Source organism: Temnothorax longispinosus, chromosome 9, assembly GCF_030848805.1.
Source record: "Temnothorax longispinosus isolate EJ_2023e chromosome 9, Tlon_JGU_v1, whole genome shotgun sequence".
Taxonomy (NCBI): Eukaryota; Metazoa; Arthropoda; class Insecta; order Hymenoptera; family Formicidae; genus Temnothorax; species Temnothorax longispinosus.
In genome coordinates, this window is record NC_092366.1 from 13,324,169 (window position 1) to 13,341,986 (window position 17,818).

General features: G+C 36.0%; 4 protein-coding genes across 5 annotated transcripts in view; 2 read left to right on the forward strand and 2 right to left on the reverse strand.

The window, feature by feature from the left end:
* Window positions 1-4,337, forward strand: part of Sprt (PDZ domain-containing protein sprite) — a 183,010-nt gene extending 178,673 nt beyond the window's left edge. For both annotated transcript variants that reach the window (XM_071789285.1, XM_071789286.1), the window contains one exon: window positions 1,971-4,337. In XM_071789285.1, the coding sequence (XP_071645386.1) occupies window positions 1,971-2,378 (408 nt within the window). In that variant the 3' untranslated portion in view covers window positions 2,379-4,337. The remainder of the gene's footprint in view (window positions 1-1,970) is intronic.
* Rfc4 (replication factor C subunit RfC4) lies at window positions 3,692-9,670 on the reverse strand. The gene is made up of 9 exons (XM_071789297.1): window positions 9,063-9,670; window positions 8,879-8,975; window positions 8,016-8,478; window positions 6,122-7,920; window positions 5,255-5,522; window positions 4,935-5,183; window positions 4,653-4,862; window positions 4,436-4,549; window positions 3,692-4,335 (listed from the first exon to the last, which is right to left on the reverse strand). Exons 4-9 carry the CDS (start codon window positions 6,226-6,228, stop codon window positions 4,240-4,242), a joined length of 1,044 nt encoding a protein of 347 aa, XP_071645398.1. The 5' UTR covers window positions 6,229-7,920; window positions 8,016-8,478; window positions 8,879-8,975; window positions 9,063-9,670; the 3' UTR covers window positions 3,692-4,239.
* A 793-nt stretch (window positions 9,671-10,463) lies between these two features.
* On the reverse strand, window positions 10,464-14,364 carry LOC139819706 (glucose-fructose oxidoreductase domain-containing protein 1). Its single transcript, XM_071789295.1, has 2 exons — window positions 13,555-14,364; window positions 10,464-12,177 (listed from the first exon to the last, which is right to left on the reverse strand). Exons 1-2 carry the CDS (start codon window positions 14,039-14,041, stop codon window positions 11,504-11,506), a joined length of 1,161 nt encoding a protein of 386 aa, XP_071645396.1. The 5' UTR covers window positions 14,042-14,364; the 3' UTR covers window positions 10,464-11,503.
* A 1,359-nt stretch (window positions 14,365-15,723) lies between these two features.
* The window catches only part of LOC139819709 (uncharacterized), a 93,107-nt gene continuing 91,012 nt past the window's right edge, over window positions 15,724-17,818 (forward strand). The window contains exon 1 of the mRNA XM_071789299.1: window positions 15,724-15,736. The gene's annotated coding sequence lies outside the window, so the exon portion shown is untranslated. The remainder of the gene's footprint in view (window positions 15,737-17,818) is intronic.

Here is a 17,818-nt window from a genome sequence, read left to right on the forward strand (position 1 = left end):
TGTGTATTATTTTCGGTCAGTCGTGATTTGTATTTCGAGCGTTTCAAAGTAAAATTTCTCGAAAATGAGCGAGTATTTTATTTGTAGTCCATATGCCAGGTCAATTGAGCATTTTTATCGAGGTTGATGGCTTAAGTTAATGTTTTTTTATGTTTTTTGGGTCATAGAACAGGAATCTGTAAATAGTTGTTTCGTAAGTTGATGCAATAAAAAGTTATTAACAATTTATTTGTTTAAATTGCCCTAGCGATCAAACTATACATCCTATAAAAAAAATGAACTAGAGAAAATTTGTTCCTCTTTTTACGACGAACAAAATGGCGTTTGAATTTTTCCAAAATCTTGATTATTGACGGAAATGTGTCAATTTTTAGGTAATTACTGCTTATGCGTCGCGGAGTACCCTAGGCGTGCGCGCTCGCGCTCAATTGTACCACACAAGTTTTGCTCCTTTAATTTTAATTTAATTTGCTTTTTTGCTCCTTTTATTACAATTAAGCGCGAGCGCGCACGCCTAGGGTACTCCGTGACGCATAAGCAGTAATTACCTAAAAATTGACACATTTCCGTCAATAATCAAGATTTTGGAAAAATTCAAACGCCATTTTGTTCGTCGTAAAAAGAGGAACAAATTTTCTCTAGTTCATTTTTTTTATAGGATGTATAGTTTGATCGCTAGGGCAATTTATACAAATAAATTGGTAATAACTTTTTATTGCATCAACTTACGAAACAACTATTTACAGATTCCTGTTCTATGACCCAAAAAACATAAAAAAACATTAACTTAAGCCATCAACCTCGATAAAAATGCTCAATCGACCTGGCATATGGACTACAAATAAAATACTCGCTCATTTTCGAGAAATTTTACTCTGAAACGCTCGAAATACAAATCACGACTGACCGAAAATAATACACAATAACACACAATAACACACAATAACACACAAACAATACACACACACAATAACACACTGTACAGTTCGCGGAAAAGAGTTTTATAATATACGACAATTCACAATAAAACCGCGAATTTTCCCCATGAAAAAGAGCATTTACTAGATACACTCAACTTTGGCGCTCTCTATCTCTAGTGTTTTTTGAACCAACGCAAAAAAATATATACGAAAGTTGTAGAGAATTGAATCCTCTACAAGTTTTATTGGAACATTTTTTTTATCAAACTAACAGGGGGCGATATAAGTGTCAATAAAATTGTTCAACCCCTAATTGACGGCACTTTTATGGTTTTAACTTTTTTTCCTTGACAGCTATTAAAAATTTTTTCGAACAAAAGTTGTAGCAAATATTTTTTCCTACAAAACTAAAAAAAAAGAACAAAATTCGACCAATAGAAGCCGAGATATTCAAACTTTAAATATTCACCCCTATTTTCAAGATTGCCGCCGACGCACAGGGAAATTTTGTTGGAACTTTGTGAATTTGGGCATCTTCTATGACCCTCTACTCACCCTTAAAAAATTGGCTTGTCAATCCGTTTTGTAGATATTCGGTGTTTTTCGAGCTAATTTTACTGGCCTAACATCTTATCATAAAAAGCTTGATAACTTCGAAACGGCTCGGCTGATCCAAAGCGAATGAAATTATAGTGTTTTGGAAAGGCTTCAATAGGGACTATAAGAATATGCAATAAAGAATAAGAGGTCCTATTTAAAAGTTTAAGATGACCTTGACCTGACCTTGGCGATATCATCGTTAATAAAAAGTAATAAAAAGTTTTTGTTTTGAATAATATTCGATACGACTTGAGATTTATATCGTAGGTATATTTCAATGAACAATAACTATAGTTGCATTAGATATATCTGCATTTACCTCTAAAAATTCCATATACATATATCACACTTCGCAAAGTACGTATCAAAATATACTACATTTATATTTATATATTTCAACAAACTCTAATGCAGTATGTATTTGTGTCTAACTCTTTTCCCGCATTTTAGGATTCTCAGTCTCGCGCGTCGGACAATTCAGAGGTATCGGCGGTGTACAGCTCTCAGGAAGGGAAGACTCGTCCCGCGCCACCGAAGAAACCGCTGCGGCTCTCTCTACATCGCGCGGCAAGTCTTCAGTCCGTAGAAAGCGCTCCACCGGCTGCGCCACATGACATGGCTCGGAAACCCACGAAGAGGAACCATCGCGGCGATCCACCTGCGGAGAAGATTGCATCGCGATCCGAGATGAACGGAAACGCGAACGCGAACTCGAACTCCCAAGAGCCCCACGCCGGTCCGCCACAACCACCCCCGAGGACTCCCTCCAGGGCGGAATCGTGTCAGAGTGCCCTACGATGGCCCTCTCCGAAGCCGAGAGCGCACTTAACGTCCATGCCGATGGAGAAGTGGTGCTGAACATTTGGAATTCACGGACGTTTCTCGGGCGAGAGAAAGAGAGCGAAGGAAAAGAAGAGAAAAAGAGGATAAGCGGAAGCGGTTCCCGAGATAGCTAGAAATTTTGAAAGTGTAGCATTGAGACATTACGACAAATTACGAGAAAAAGAGGACGGAAACAAATGTCGATATTGTTAATGATAATTAAGGATGAAAACGAAGATTCCACCTAATATAAATTCTTGAAACGCATATGATTTGTAATTGCCCAAACAGCACGCATATCCAAACTCAGGACAAAAGACATCTTAAAGATATCTTAAAAAGATTTATAATATGATGTCTAAAAGACCTCTTAATGATCTTTAAGATGTCTTTTGTCCCGACGTGTTTTGGACATGGTGCTGTCTGGATGATTACATTGCAACTGATGCGATGATGATGCGCACGTTAAAGATAAAGTTCAATCTATACGCCCGCTCTATCAAATCCAATGACTAGCACGCCGATTTATTTCTAATCAAGATTAGTTTTAAGTTTACGGTATAAAATATATAGTTACGATATAATAATTATAGTACATCATATCAGGGGCGCGTCATGTCGCAAGGATAGAATCTAAGATCAATGTCTATGTCTATAACAACGTTCAGACTTTAACAACTTAATTAACTCGACTCTTTCCATGAAATCTTACACGTTCACTTTCTAAAATAATTATCTTGCTCGAGAAAATGAAAAAATATAAGACTGATAAATCGCATATATTATTACGGATAAAACTCAACTTATAAAAGCGCTATCCAAAAAGTGCGCGCCTGGGATCTATAATATGCTTTGTACTTTAAATGCACATACACTTACTTATATTTTTTAAAAATCTATTAATTGGTAAAAATAACAATATTTTTTATACAATAGATGGAAGTTTTCAAAATAAACATCTGCAATAGCTTGATATAATTAATCGACTTACTGGGCTGAAAAGTCTAATATATTTGGACATATTTGATTTGAGCGAATATTGCAATTTGTATGTAACACATACTCGTGTTTTCCTACGGTTAATGAAATATTAGCTCGTCTTTGTAATTTCAATGACGTAATTTAATGAACCGTGCTTCCAAGAAAGATATATAATATTAATATTTGCTGATACAATTCTATGCGTAAAGATGATACATAAACTCAATATATTACAATCTCGTAAAATTAACGTGATTTGCTAATTAAGTATGTTTCTACTAGTTAAGTGTATAAATGTACAAAGTTATCGCGTGATTTATCTTTGGCACAGAATAAGAAAATTTCGAGTACAATACATTTCACAAATATGCATTTAAAAATTTATTCCACAACGTAATTATGTTATAATATAATAAGGATAATATTACATAGAAATAAAATTTCGTACAAATTACGTTAAATATACAGAATATATACACATACGATCTTTATCGTTATTATCACTATTGCAAACCGAGAATGCACATGTAGTATTATTTGAAAGTTTTTTTTTATATTTTTGAGCGTTGCAAGTCTTCGATAGTAAGTTAATGTGCAAATATAAATTTTTGTTTCTTAAAATTGCTAGTCCTGTCACTTCTTTTGACAATATATCCAATGAGCTGCACATTAACACGTTGCACATGTACAGTGCTATTTAGACACGAGCTATACCGTGCATTACACTTTGTAGATGTCACAAATAAAACGATATTTCTAAGAAAAGGATTTTGAGACAAAGTATTTTCAAACCTGACATATTATAAGAATCTTATAATAATTATATTATAATTAAATTTTAATTAAAATTATATATAGCGAAAATGTATGAATATAAGATAATAGAGGGCAATATAATCATTTTACACAATTATTTTCATGTGCATGCGCGGCAAAGTCTTGCCACTAAAGCATGTAACTGTAACAAACTGTTGATACCTTCTACCACTCCCATATGTGTTATTCCAATTTCCTGCGAATTAATGTTAAGAATATTTTGAAAGTACATAAAAATAAAACGAATATAACATTGTACCATTAATACTAATTAATGCTGTAGCATGCCAATTTACCTTGACAAATTTCAGTTTCAGTTTCTCGTCCATGGTGTGATTTTTACAAACTTTGAATACGTTGCTGATTATATCTTCCGCAGAATATCCCATCTTCCAGAAATGATCCATTACCTAGCAAATTTAATTTGTAAATCTAACACGATACATATCTGGATACGCATACATATTAGTATTTTTGATCGCGTATAGTATTAGTATCTTTAAATGTTATTACCGTGCATGCTTTAGAAACATCACCCTTTATACAATCATCTAGCATCTCTTTGACAATTAACGGATGAGGCTCATCACAGACTTTAAATACATTTTCTGCATTCACGTGATTAAATCCATTGTATGTGGACTGCAGATTATTTAGGGCTTGTCTCATGTCCCCTTGAGCTGTAAATACTATTGCTTCCATACCGTCATCTGTGTAGGAAACCTGCAAATAGTAAAAGTATAAATAATACTGTAAATCAAGTTGAAACCTCCGCCTATATAATATTTTAATTACATTCTCTTTTTCGCAGACTTCGAGAACTTTGGCCAAGACTTGGGCATCCGTTAACTTTCCATATCTTAACATGGCGCAACGTGATTGTATAGGTTCGATAATCTCTTCTGTGTTGTTGCACGCGAGAGCAAATCTAGTTGTTTGGCTATAAATTTCCATTGTACGACGTAATGCTTGTTGCGCACCGTCAGTCATGCTGTCGGCTTCGTCTAAAATGATGATTTTATGCTTTCCTCTTGGAAGATTAACCTGCAAGTTTAAAAAAATCACAAAAATATGAAATTATTTAAAGAAAAAGATCTTATCTATCCTATACTTAACTTTTTCTGAGCAAACATTTTGATTTTATTTCTAACTACATCAATCCCTCTCTCGTTCGAAGCGTTCAGTTCAAGTACAGCATCTTTGAACAATGGTCCCAATAGAGTACGAGCCAAACATAAAATCGTGGTAGTTTTACCCACTCCAGGCGGGCCAGCGATGATGATATTTGGAGTATTTCCATGCTGAGCGAAGACACCTAATCTAGATACAGTGTCTTCATTGCCAACAATGTCGGAAAATACTTGAGGCCGATATTTTTCAATCCTGGATAACAAAAACTAATAATAACATTCTCATATTTATACAACTAATAATATTTTCTATTGTATTTATAACCAATGATATATTATAATTAATAATAATCTCATGCTTATATTATCCAAAATGTAACAGCTAGCTGAAGGAATCTTCATACAATTAATTAATACTGCTGTCAATATATGTTTTTTTTCCAAAACTTCATAATCAATAAAACTTTTAAGCATTTTCATGTAATAAGAAATGTTTCTAATATGTATGACATTAAGCCAGCAATATTGTTATGCTCTCAATCTCTAAACATTAATAATTAAATACTAATTTAAAATAAATTTGCATAGTTTAATTACGTTTTCCAAACTATTTATCCAGATTTAAATATGCCACTTTGTTTAGAACCTCAAGATCTATAGCAGGATTCTGTAACTCCCGACAGTTTTGGTATCGTTGCGAAGGTATTATTATACATGGTAAAAAAGCTGCGCAACGATACCGAAACTGTCGTTAAGGAGTTACAGAATCCCGCCTCTGGTCGAAAGATAACCTAAACTCGTGACGAGGCAATCGAAAAATGGAAATAAATCTTTCGGAAAAATAAAACGTACCACGGTAATTTTGCGGATTTACCATCTCTCTCCCTGATCTTCGCGTCACCGTTGCTCGTGGACGGTAAAATCTCCATATCTTCGTCAACAGCACTGTCACCTGCCATCTTCGAATTCACGCTTCTTCTTCTTCCTTGTAAAGCACCTCACTAACGGCCAAGAACAAGTCAAAAATAATAAATACACAAACTCGAAAGATTCAATTCGAACTCGGCGCTGATTGCATCAACAATATTCAAAAATTACTCAAGACAAAACACGTCAGTCTCGACGAAATCGTGCGAAATCGAATTAACGGTGACTGCGCGGGTAAATGCGGGAAATACTCAGTTACGATCATGGAGTAAGAAAATTAGTCAGATACAGTTCCAGATTGTATGGTTCGAAGCGTTTGATTGACCAATCAAAACAAAGAATAGAAAGGTCGAGATAGCATTCTTAATTGGCTCCGTCACGTTGTTCATAATTTGGATCAGTTGATTTATATACAAATAAAGAAGATTTATGATTAAATAATTAATAAAAATATTTATTCCTCATCTCACATGTATAGGGTAAACTCGAGTAACATGGCCATAATTTTTTAAAATGCAAAAAACACATTTATTTTTATTATTTTTTAACAGTGTTTGGTATATTCCTCCACTGAAGCTTAAATTACGTAAGACTATCGAAATTAAGATTATCAGATACATATAATTTAGTTTTTTGTTTCGAACAGCTACTGCTTGGAATAGCTTTGGTATGAATTAGCTTTTTCTGCGTTTCCTTAGATGTTTTTCTAATAGTTTATTTGGTTGAATTTTTTTATTTTAATTTTTTTGTTTTCAGAAGACGTTAAATTAACAATTTGATCGTTTCGGCGTTTTAATACAGGATCTTTTGTTATAGATGGTACTGGAGAAATTTCATTTAATAATTTTGTAGGATAAACAATAACAGGCTGTATATTTTTGTCAACAATATCAACTGGTAAGTCAATAATATCAGCAATATCAAGTTGAGAGTCAATATCAAAAATATCTATATTTTGTATATTGTATATAACTGTAGAATTAGCTGTGTTAACTTCAACTTCATTACATGTATTTCCCAAAGAATCTTCAAAAGTAACTGGGGAAATTGGTCTCGCTGGAGTAGGATTTGTTGATATTATATTATCATCAGATTTAACAAATGCATAGTCAGGAATTGCATCAGGGTTAAAAAGATAAATTCCAGTGGAAAATTCTAAATCTCGAAATACCGTTTGCTGGTGTTGCTGATTTGTTCCAAGTCTCATTTAATAGTCCTCCAAATTGCATTCGTGTAAGTTTTCGGCCAGAATGATTTTTCAGCCATTTAGAAGCAGCATCAGAAAAATTCTTTTTTACGGATTTAAAAACAGCACGATCTAGAGGCTGTAGATAATGTGTAGTATGACTGGGAAGACAAATTAACAAAATGCCTTCGGATTGCGCGAACTCAAGCATTTCGATAGAATTGCAATGAGAAGAATGGCCATCTAGAATCAAAGCTACAGGTCCTACTAGCTTTCGGGGAAGAAAGTGATTTTTAAGCAGTCAAAAAATAATATCGTGTTTATATACATAAGCTGATTTTTCAGACATGTAAACAACAGATCCTGGAGGTATGCCATCTTCGAATTTTTTTTTTCTTTTTTTCTTTCATTATACAAGCCGGAGAAAGAAATATCATCCTCTGCATTACAGCAAGTTACTACTGTTATTGTTTCTCCAGAACTTACAGAGAAAACAGATTTTGAACATCAGCGATAACATGGCAGGACAATTATTTAACTGTAAGTCAGTTTCATCCATATTATAAATAGAACCTGGATTATTAAATAGCCCATTTTGTTCAAAATTTTCACCCAGAAGTTTAAAATACTCACTTACTCTTTGTCTATTCATACAAAGACTTCTGGCAAGAGATAAACTTTCTTATTTGCGTACTGAAACATCAGGATGTCTAGACAAAAATGAATAAAGCCACTCATATCCAGCTTTTTGAGTTACATTATTGAATCTATGTTTGATTTCAAGTTGATTAGCAAAGTTATAAGCCAGTGTACGAAGATCATCTCGAGTAAGTAGAAAACCATGCTTTTGCATCATTTTAATATGGTGCACCAATCTTTCTTCATTCTTCATTCCAAGCGAGCAGGTTGGCCCCATTCCACCCTTTGTTGCGTTAGCAGATTTAAATCTTCTTTCAAGAGTCTTTCTGGGAATACCATTTTCAATGCTTGCTTGACGTATAGAAGTGCCATTTTTAATGGCTTCTAGGGCTGCAGTTAACTGCTCCTGCGACCATTTACCTCGCGTATGTTCTCGATTCCCATTTTTATTTGGCATCTATAAAAACACAAAACACTGTCACTACTTATAAATACCATTCATAAATATTATTATTGTCTTTTTGAAAATTTTGAAGTAATTTTTATCACCTTGCACGCATATATTGACTATACTTTGTCAGTACACAAGGCAGTAGGTTTTATAACCTCACTTCCTAACCTCATTTTCAACAGTAGAGTTTACCGTTTTTCCATATAAGTAAAAGTTAATTGACTACCTTGTCACTTGTTATGCGATAAGTATTGTTAAATTCTTTCTATAGAAACTCAAGAAGTAACGCAATATCGAGCAATTAAATAATGAGATTCTCGCTTGATTGCTTGATAGCTAAATACTTACAAAGTAAATATCATAATATTTCTCGAAACTAGAACAAAATCAAAATGAAAAATCTTACTTTTATTGCACATCATCCACAATCCTCTTCTATAATAACAAAAAACTAGTGTCACGAGCTGTGTGATAAGCAATCGACGTGGGCCATCTTACCCAAACTGTGAGGAAAAGATGACCATAGTATTTATAAATAAATAATGAAAATAGAAATACAAATTATAGGTCAAATTACAATTTATACATACCTTAATTATGTGTGTAACGTTGATTACGGCAGCTTAAAGCCGAAATCACACGAAGTACGATTTCTTGTATGATAGACATGCCGCTATGCATGCTTTGATGCATGCATAGACATGTTCATGCATTGAACCAGGCACGCAGGCATGCATCAATTAAGACATTGAGGCCGGTATTTAGTTGGTTCTTATTTTAAGTAATGTCTTAAGATGCTAATACGGCTCTGTGATTGGTTAATGGCATCTTAAGATCGTACTTAAGACGGACTAAGATTCGACTTATGAATACCGGCCTGAAAATAGTCACGATCGAGCAGACGATCGACAGCATTTTCAGGAAAGAAATTTCAATTGTGTTAATTTCGTAGTATACACGTCGATCGAAAATGTCGTGGAGTAAAGAGCAGATAACAGTATTAATAGAAGCGTATAAAAAAGAACCTACACTGTACACTGTTGAACAATCAAATTACCATAATAAACATTTACGTAATAAAGCTCTACAAAGAATAAATAATAAAGTGCAAAAAATACGTCCAAATACAGAAATTAAAGAATGTACGAATAAATTACATTCCTTAAGAAATGTTTTTAATATGGAAAATAAAAAAGAAAGCACTCGATAAAAAGCGGAAGTGGAACAGATGACGTGAATATTTTACTTAATCTAATATAATGCCCGATCTACAATAGCTGTAGTAAGCTGTAGTAAGCCTCAAGATGTAAGAAATTGACCAATCACAGTCGATTATTTTCCTCACATCCGCCTGTAATTGGTCAATTTCTTACGGCTTGAGGCTTACTACAGCTTACTACAGCTATTGTAGATCGGGCATAATACTGTATCTGCTCTTTACTCCACACGACATTTTCGATCTGACGTTTGACGTGTATGTACACGTACACGGAACTAATGTACACGAAATGTACACGTACATGGACACATGTACACGGAATGTAATTTATTCGTACATTCTTTAATTTCTGTATTTGGACGTATTTTTTGCACTTTATTATTTATTCTTTGTAGAGCTTTATTACGTAAATGTTTATTATGGTAATTTGGTTGTTCAACAGTATACAGTGTACATACACGTCAAACGTCAGATCGAAAATGTCGTGGAGTAAAGAGCAGATACAGTATTAATATTAGATTAAGTAAAATATTCACGTCATCTGTTCCTTTTCGCTTTTTATTGAGTGTTTTCTTTTTTATTTTCCATATTAAAAACATTTCTTAAGGAATGTAATTTATTCGTACATTCTTTAATTTCTGTATTTTGGACGTATTTTTTGCACTTTATTATTTATTCTTTGTAGAGCTTTATTACGTAAATGTTTATTATGGTAATTTGGTTGTTCAACAGTATACAGTGTAGGTTCTTTTTTATACGCTTCTATTAATACTGTTATCTGCTCTTTACTCCACGACATTTTCGATCGACGTACGAAATTAACACAATTGAAATTTCTTTCCTGAAAATGCTGTCGATCGTCTGCTCGATCGTGACTATTTTCAGGCCGGTATTCATAAGTCGAATCTTATATTTAAGTCCGTCTTGTACGATCTTAAGATGCCATTAACCAATCACAGAGCCGTATTAGCATCTTAAGACATTACTTAAAATAAGAACCAACTATGAATACCGGCCTCAATGTCTTAATTGATGCATGCAATGATGCATGCCTGCGTGCCTGGTTCAATGCGTGAACATGTCTATATGCATGCATCAAAGCATGTATAGCGGCATGCCTATCACACGAAAAATCGTACTTCGTGTGATTTCGGCGACGTTATAGAAGCTTTTATTGGACACATCAAAAACTTTGCAAGCAGTCGAAAATAAAAATATGATATAATATTCACAATATTGTTATTTCGAATAGTGTACGCACATAAACTACTGTAAATATTGGTTATCTTTGAGAATGACTACAAAAATGCACTTTCTCTATTATTGGAGAAATTACAGCCATGGGCCATCTTTTCCGTATGGCCATCATACCAGAGTTTACCCTACACAGGATAGAAAATTAAGGATGTTATCGACAAACTTTTTTGAAATAAGATTTTTATTTGTCTACAACCTTTAATTTTTTATCCTGTATATATATCTATAAATCAATATACTTATTAGTTTAAGAGCACAACCTGTATTTATAAATATAAATATTTTTATACATAATATTTTATACATTAGTGTATGTATATATGTTTGTATATGTACAATAAAATTATACATTAATCTTCTTCTTGTACGAAAATGAATCATATTACGTAAGTAATAATAAATTAAATGATAGAAAAATAAGAATTAATAAGATAGCTGCCTTAAATATTATTTCTCACAATTAATGTATCAGTGTACAATTTCTATGTATATCAAATGTATAGCAGTACAACAGAGCTTTTCATCAGTAACGAAAAGCTTTTGCAAAGCAGACTTTTATATCGAGATGGCTGTAGCTCTGACAGCAGCGCTCAACAACGGATTCGGATCCGGCTCTTCTGTCAGGATGTTAACTTTGGCCCATCCACGCTGTTTGTTACTTTGTCGCAGCGCGTCAATAACAGCTTGCACGTACAGGCCATCTTCGAATGTAGAAGCGGAGAACACTGGCTCTTTAATCCAACCTCTTTTATCCTCAACAGATTGGAAGGCTTCTCTCAGCGCCGCTATCATTTTCCTAAGTCCTTTGACGTAAGGCCTGGGTATGGAGTCCGCCATTGGTAAAGATATTCCTTGCAAGTCATCGGTATCACGATACAGGATTTCCTCTTGTTCGCCGCGACATCCGTACAAGTCCCCACCTCGCACAACCAGATGATTTCCACCACCGCATACCAGCACCTCCTGGGAGAGCTGTCCCTGCAGGTGGTTGCTTAGAGTAGCCGTTACCAAGGTACCGCCACTCAATTCCATTTGAAAGCTACAGAAATCCGGCGACGTGACATGCCTGATCCCATTAATGTACTTGGTTGTTTGAGTAAATGTTCTCACAACGGCATGCACCCGCGAAGCTCGTTGACCCATCAAATGAAAAATCAAATCTATAACGTGACTGCCCACCAAAGCCAAGATTCCGCCACCCATCGTGTCGTCACATAGCCAATCGTAGCCTGAAAAAATTAATAAGTATAAATTAAATACTAATCCAATATTTTATGTAAATTCTTTAATTAAAATGTAAAATATGTAAAACATAAAAACTATACTTTTCAAAGATCTCCATTATACATAAAAGAAAATTATCATTAATTTTGTTTATTAAGGCTCCTGGATGGTCAGCCGAGAACTCTGCGTTGACGGTGTCGACGTACTGTCGCGGCAGAAATAAGAACTTTCTCCAATGGAGAATTCTGTCCTTTGTGACATGTTGACAACCTATTTTGTTGTACATATGCTATTTCTTTATTATTCGCTGTGTGCTTGTGTTCTAACGTTTAACGTATTCGTGAAAGTCGTAAAATTGACCGAAAAGTAAGATTTGCATGCGGAAGGAACGTTTTCACCTCCTTTCGATAGTCGTTAAAAGGCTGTTTTTCCCGTATGTTTAGGCTTCGTTTTATGGCTGTTTGTTTATTGTCGAGGGAAAAGGGTAGTTTTCGGTCAATTTCGAAAGTGTTCTGAAACGATCTATAGCGATGTTTTATTGAAATGTCTTTTTATTTGAAAATGGCATGCACAACAAAATTGGGTGTTTTCCTCGCCTCGATAGTAAGAATCCAATATGGCCGCGGTGACCATCCAGGAGCCTTAATGAAAATTGTACTGCTCATTATTTTATAACAACCAAATCAGTAACTTTTATAGAATGATTTACTGTAAATAAATTCTAGAATCTTTCATCTCCAATATTATTTACAACTCTCAGTAACTTTGGAATATTTATATAATCTCGCGATTTTGTATATTCTTGAAATTATGTACTTCTTTAAGGAGATCCTATAGCGAAGGCTGAACTTCTTCGATGTCGATAATGTCAACATTTCTAATCCTGTTTTCTATGTTATATATCTATATCTGTCTTTGTCTAACTGCGCCATCTCTCGCTACACGCAATACTGCTTATCCTATCAACCTGAATGTGCATTATTTATTATATTTGCACATATAAAAGTTACATACATACAGCTTTTTTTCTAGGCTTTCAATCTTAGTTTTAATTGCACAATATTGTTCTTACATGTTTTCCCTAGAGTACACGTATCTCATTTTGTATATATAAACTGTAGAATTGTTGTATTAAGCAAACATTGTCGTCAGTGACAGCTCTGTGCCCAAATTTTTAATTTTTTTTCGTTCTTGATGTAAAATTGACTGGAGCGTTCTACATTTTTGTGTGTACTTTAATTCTATAAAAGAATTTTGCAATTCCATAAAGCCAATTAAAAGTTTAATGTATTTAACAAAATGTCGGTAACGACTGCCACTATAGGATCCCCTTAAATGTAAAGTTAAAGGTAAAGTTTTGCATTTTATTTCTCTGTAGTTACCATTGTGTAACAAACTTCCCATATGTACTCGTACTTCTATAACTGTTACAGATCCACCCAGATACCCGTCTTCTAATGCTTTCTTCATGTGTACGAAGGCTGGCAAAAACCTTAGGCTGTGATTGACTATGCTGATCAGTGAAGGATAATACTGGGCGGCCCGCACCATCTTCAAGGTCTCGCTTTGACTCAGACCCGCAGGCCTGTCGCATACAACATGCTTTCCTATGCCTAGGGCTTTGACAGCAATCTGAGAATGCAAGCTCGGCGAGCACATTATGAAAATTAAGTCTACATCCTTCCTCAGGAGAACGTCATCTATACGACTGGTGTGAAATGGTATTTGAAGATCGCTCGCTACTTCCGAGACCTCTGCCAGCGTACGACCCCATATAGCCTCGATTCTGAAGCCCTTCTCTCTCAGGAAAGGTATGATGATTCGGACGATACTACCTGTGCCGAATACCCCGATACCGGGTAACGTCATCCTGAATGTGTAGAAACACTCGATGTTGCTCTCTTTTCTTCCTCTTCCCCTTTTTCTCACTCCAAATTTAACCTATAACGCAGTAATAACTGCGAGCAACCTCCATCCGTTTCCCGGCAAGTACAGCTTATTTTCAGTTTTACTTGCACGTATTCAGCCGTGCTTTCTCATTTTCACACTTTGTTGTTTAAACAAAAATGTAGATTATGTATCAACGAATTTGTTTACGATAGCACCACGAAATAAGAGAGGAGGAGATCGAACTTTTTGCGCGTAGCGCACAAGTAGTAGAGTGTAGTAGAGTCGAGTCTAGAGTCCCTAGGCTGAGTTTCCACTGAGCGCGTCACGCGTCGCGTCGTCCGAGTTGAACCAATCAAAACATCCCATTTCGATCTCGTCACAAGAATGTAATGAAATGGGATGTTTTGATTGGTTAACTTGTGACGACGCGACGCGTGACGCGCTCAGTGGAAACTCAGCCTAAGGCTGAGTTTCCACTGAGCGCGTCACGCGTCGCGTCGTCACAAGTTAACCAATCCAAACATCCCATTTCATTACATTCTTGTGACGAATCGAAATGGGATGTTTTGATTGGGATGACGACGCGACGCGTGACGCGCTCAGTGGAAACTCAGCCTAAGTCCCTATAAGAAGAGTTTGGACACCGGCGACACCGCCCATCTGCGGATTGGTTCCGCCATGTATGGGATGAAACCGGAAGTTTCCTTGGTTAGGATGATCTGTAGATGTGCGCAAAGTGATGATTAAAGCGGGGAGCACACACTTCTGCACAACGCATAATGCGTAAGCATAAGAAAATTGATTGGTCCATACACATGTGCATAAGAAAATAAAAAGTCTATCCAGACAAACTTGCATAGGTACATAACCATATGCATAAAGAAACGGATTGGTCTATCCAGACAAACTTGCATAGGTGCATAACCATATGCATAAAGAAACGGATTGGTCTATTTCCTTATGCACATGCATATGGACCAATCAATTCTCTTATGCTTATGTTTATGGGCTTATGCAAGTTTGTGTGGATATAGCTTTAAGGTCTATCCAGACAAACTTGCATAGGTGCATAACCATATGCATAAAGAAACGGATTGGTCTATTTCCTTATGCACATGCATATGGACCAATCAATTCTCTTATGCTTATGTTTATGCGCTATGCAAGTTTGTCTGGATTGACCTTTATGCTTATGTTTATGGGCTTATGCAAGTTTGTGTGGATATAGCTTAAGGGTCGACAGGAGTAACACTACCGACCTCTGTCGGGTTGCTTAGCTGCGAGTCCGTATTTTATTTATTATAAATTTTTTAAGAGCCAAAATGGAAAATCCGGCTCTGTACCAGCTTGCAGCTGATCTTACTGATTAAAACGAGCATAAGTTTAATGAGATTCGTTAATTAATTTGGCTAAAATTTGGGATAACCTTTTCTAAGCAGCTTTTTCAGGCTTGCTTAGAGCTGCAAAGCTGCTTAGGAACGGTTATCCCAAATTTTAGCCAAATTAATTAACGAATCTCATTAAACTTATGCTCGTTTTAATCAGTAAGATCAGCCGCAAGCTGGTACAGAGCCGGATTTTCCATTTTGGCTCTTAACAAATTTATAATAAATAATATACGGACTCGCAGCTAAGCAACCCGACAGAGGTCGGTAGTGTTACTCCTGTCGACCCTTAAAGCGGGAAGCACACACTTCCGCATAATAAAACAATTGATTGGTCTATTTTCTTATGCACATGTGTATGGACCAATCAATTTTCTTATGCTTACGCATTATGCGTTATGCAGAAGTGTGTGCTCCCCGCTTAAAGGTGGAAGCACATAAAATTGCAGGAGCCATAAGCAGGATGCAGAAGCCATATGCGCATGCGCATATGGCTTCTGCATTCTCTCATGGCTCCTGCAATTTTATGTGCTTCCACCTTAAGGGTACATATGTATATATGTACATACATACACGATAATAGGATTCCGCTTTTCCGTTCAAACGTGCGGGACTCAACTCGCGGAAACGCGTAACTATTCTGTTCCGCGTTTCCGAGCTCCATGTAGGCACCCCCGTCTGTATTACCGACCGAATTCTTAAGCCCCTTGCACAATGCCAGGCAACAGGCAATAGGAACAGGGAATAGAAATCAGAAATCATGTATAAATGCAGAATAAACAGTGACACAGGCAATAGACACAGAGTTTCCGTCACGTTGGAGATTCTGTGCCTATTGCCTATTGCCAACCAATCATAGCATTTGAATTTTTTAGGTTGTAATTAACGATTTTTTGGTTATTTCCTGTTCCTATTGCCTGTTGCCTGGCATTGTGCAAGGGGCTTTATATCTGTCCTTGTATAGACAATGGCCGTGTTCAGCAGACACAACTGTTGAGTTCGTCTTATCAACACTCTGCGTTGATTCATTGGTTCTAAAAGTAAGAGCCAATCACGTTCGACTGCTACTCAGCGGTTTGGTCTGCTGAACGCGCCCAATGATGATAGACAAGGATAGACATGGTTATAGGTTATATTGCATTCATTACAATTAAGGCTGATTTATAAAGGCCGTAACCATTGATTTAAGCCGTAATCTTTAAGAAATTGACCAATCACAGTCTATTGTTCTTCTCACATTCGACTGTGATTGGTCAATTTCTTAGCTCAACTTTCGAATAGCCCCTACCTCTGAATTTGATGAAACTTGCAGGAGTTGTTGACTATTAGAGGACACGTTCATACCATAAAGGATTTTGTACGGAAACAAATAGGAACGGAGAAATTGGCGTAAAAATTCAAAATTTGGTAAATGTCTACAATTAAGGCCCCAACGAGAAATCAATTGATAAGAGGTAAATTCTATGTATTTTTGCTCCTCGAATCCAAAACTGTTGATAAAATTTGGGGGTTGCTTGTATTTTTTAAGATATTGTTTAAAAAATGAAAAAAGACACTACATAGGTTAGATGACGCGCTTTAAAAGTATTTAACTGTTTACAATTTTTTTGGGCACGCATGGGGAGTGCATGGGGGGGGCAAAGGCCCCCCCCCCCCGCCCATATATGTACTTTGATATATTTCACGGTTCTCATTTTCTTAACGATATCTTAAAAAATACAAGCGACTCTCAAATTTTATCAACAGTTTTGGATTCGAGGAGCAAAAATACATAGAATTTACCTCTTTTTAATCGATTTCTCGTTGGGGTCCTAATTGTAGACATTTACCAAATTTTGATTTTTGACGCCAATTTCTCCGTTCCTATTTGTTTCCGTACAAAATCCTTTATGGTATGAACGTGTCCTCTAATCGTCAACAAATCCTGCAAGTTTCATCAAATTTGGAGGTAGGGGCTATTCGGAAGTCTTACCATATTTCTTGTCGGGAAAGCAATTCGTGTTAATTCATAAAATATATACGTATATTTACTTAATGGACACATACTACGTTTACGCGAGCGTTACTTGAAGATGTATGCGAGCAGTCATTGGCCGCGTTCAGCAGACACAACTGTTGAGTGTCGTCTTATCAACACGCTACGTTGATTTGTTGGGTCTAAAAGTAAGAGCCAATCACGTTCGATTGCTACTGAGCGGTTTGTTCTGCTGAACGCGTCTATTGGGTGCGTTCAGCCGATACTCCGCTAGCCTAGCAATCGTGAGCAGTCGCTCGTTTTCGCTCGTTTCCTCTCCTTTTAATCCATTGGGTCAAAGGAGAGGAAACGAGCGAAAACGAGCGACTGCTCACGATTGCTAGGCTAGCGGAGTAC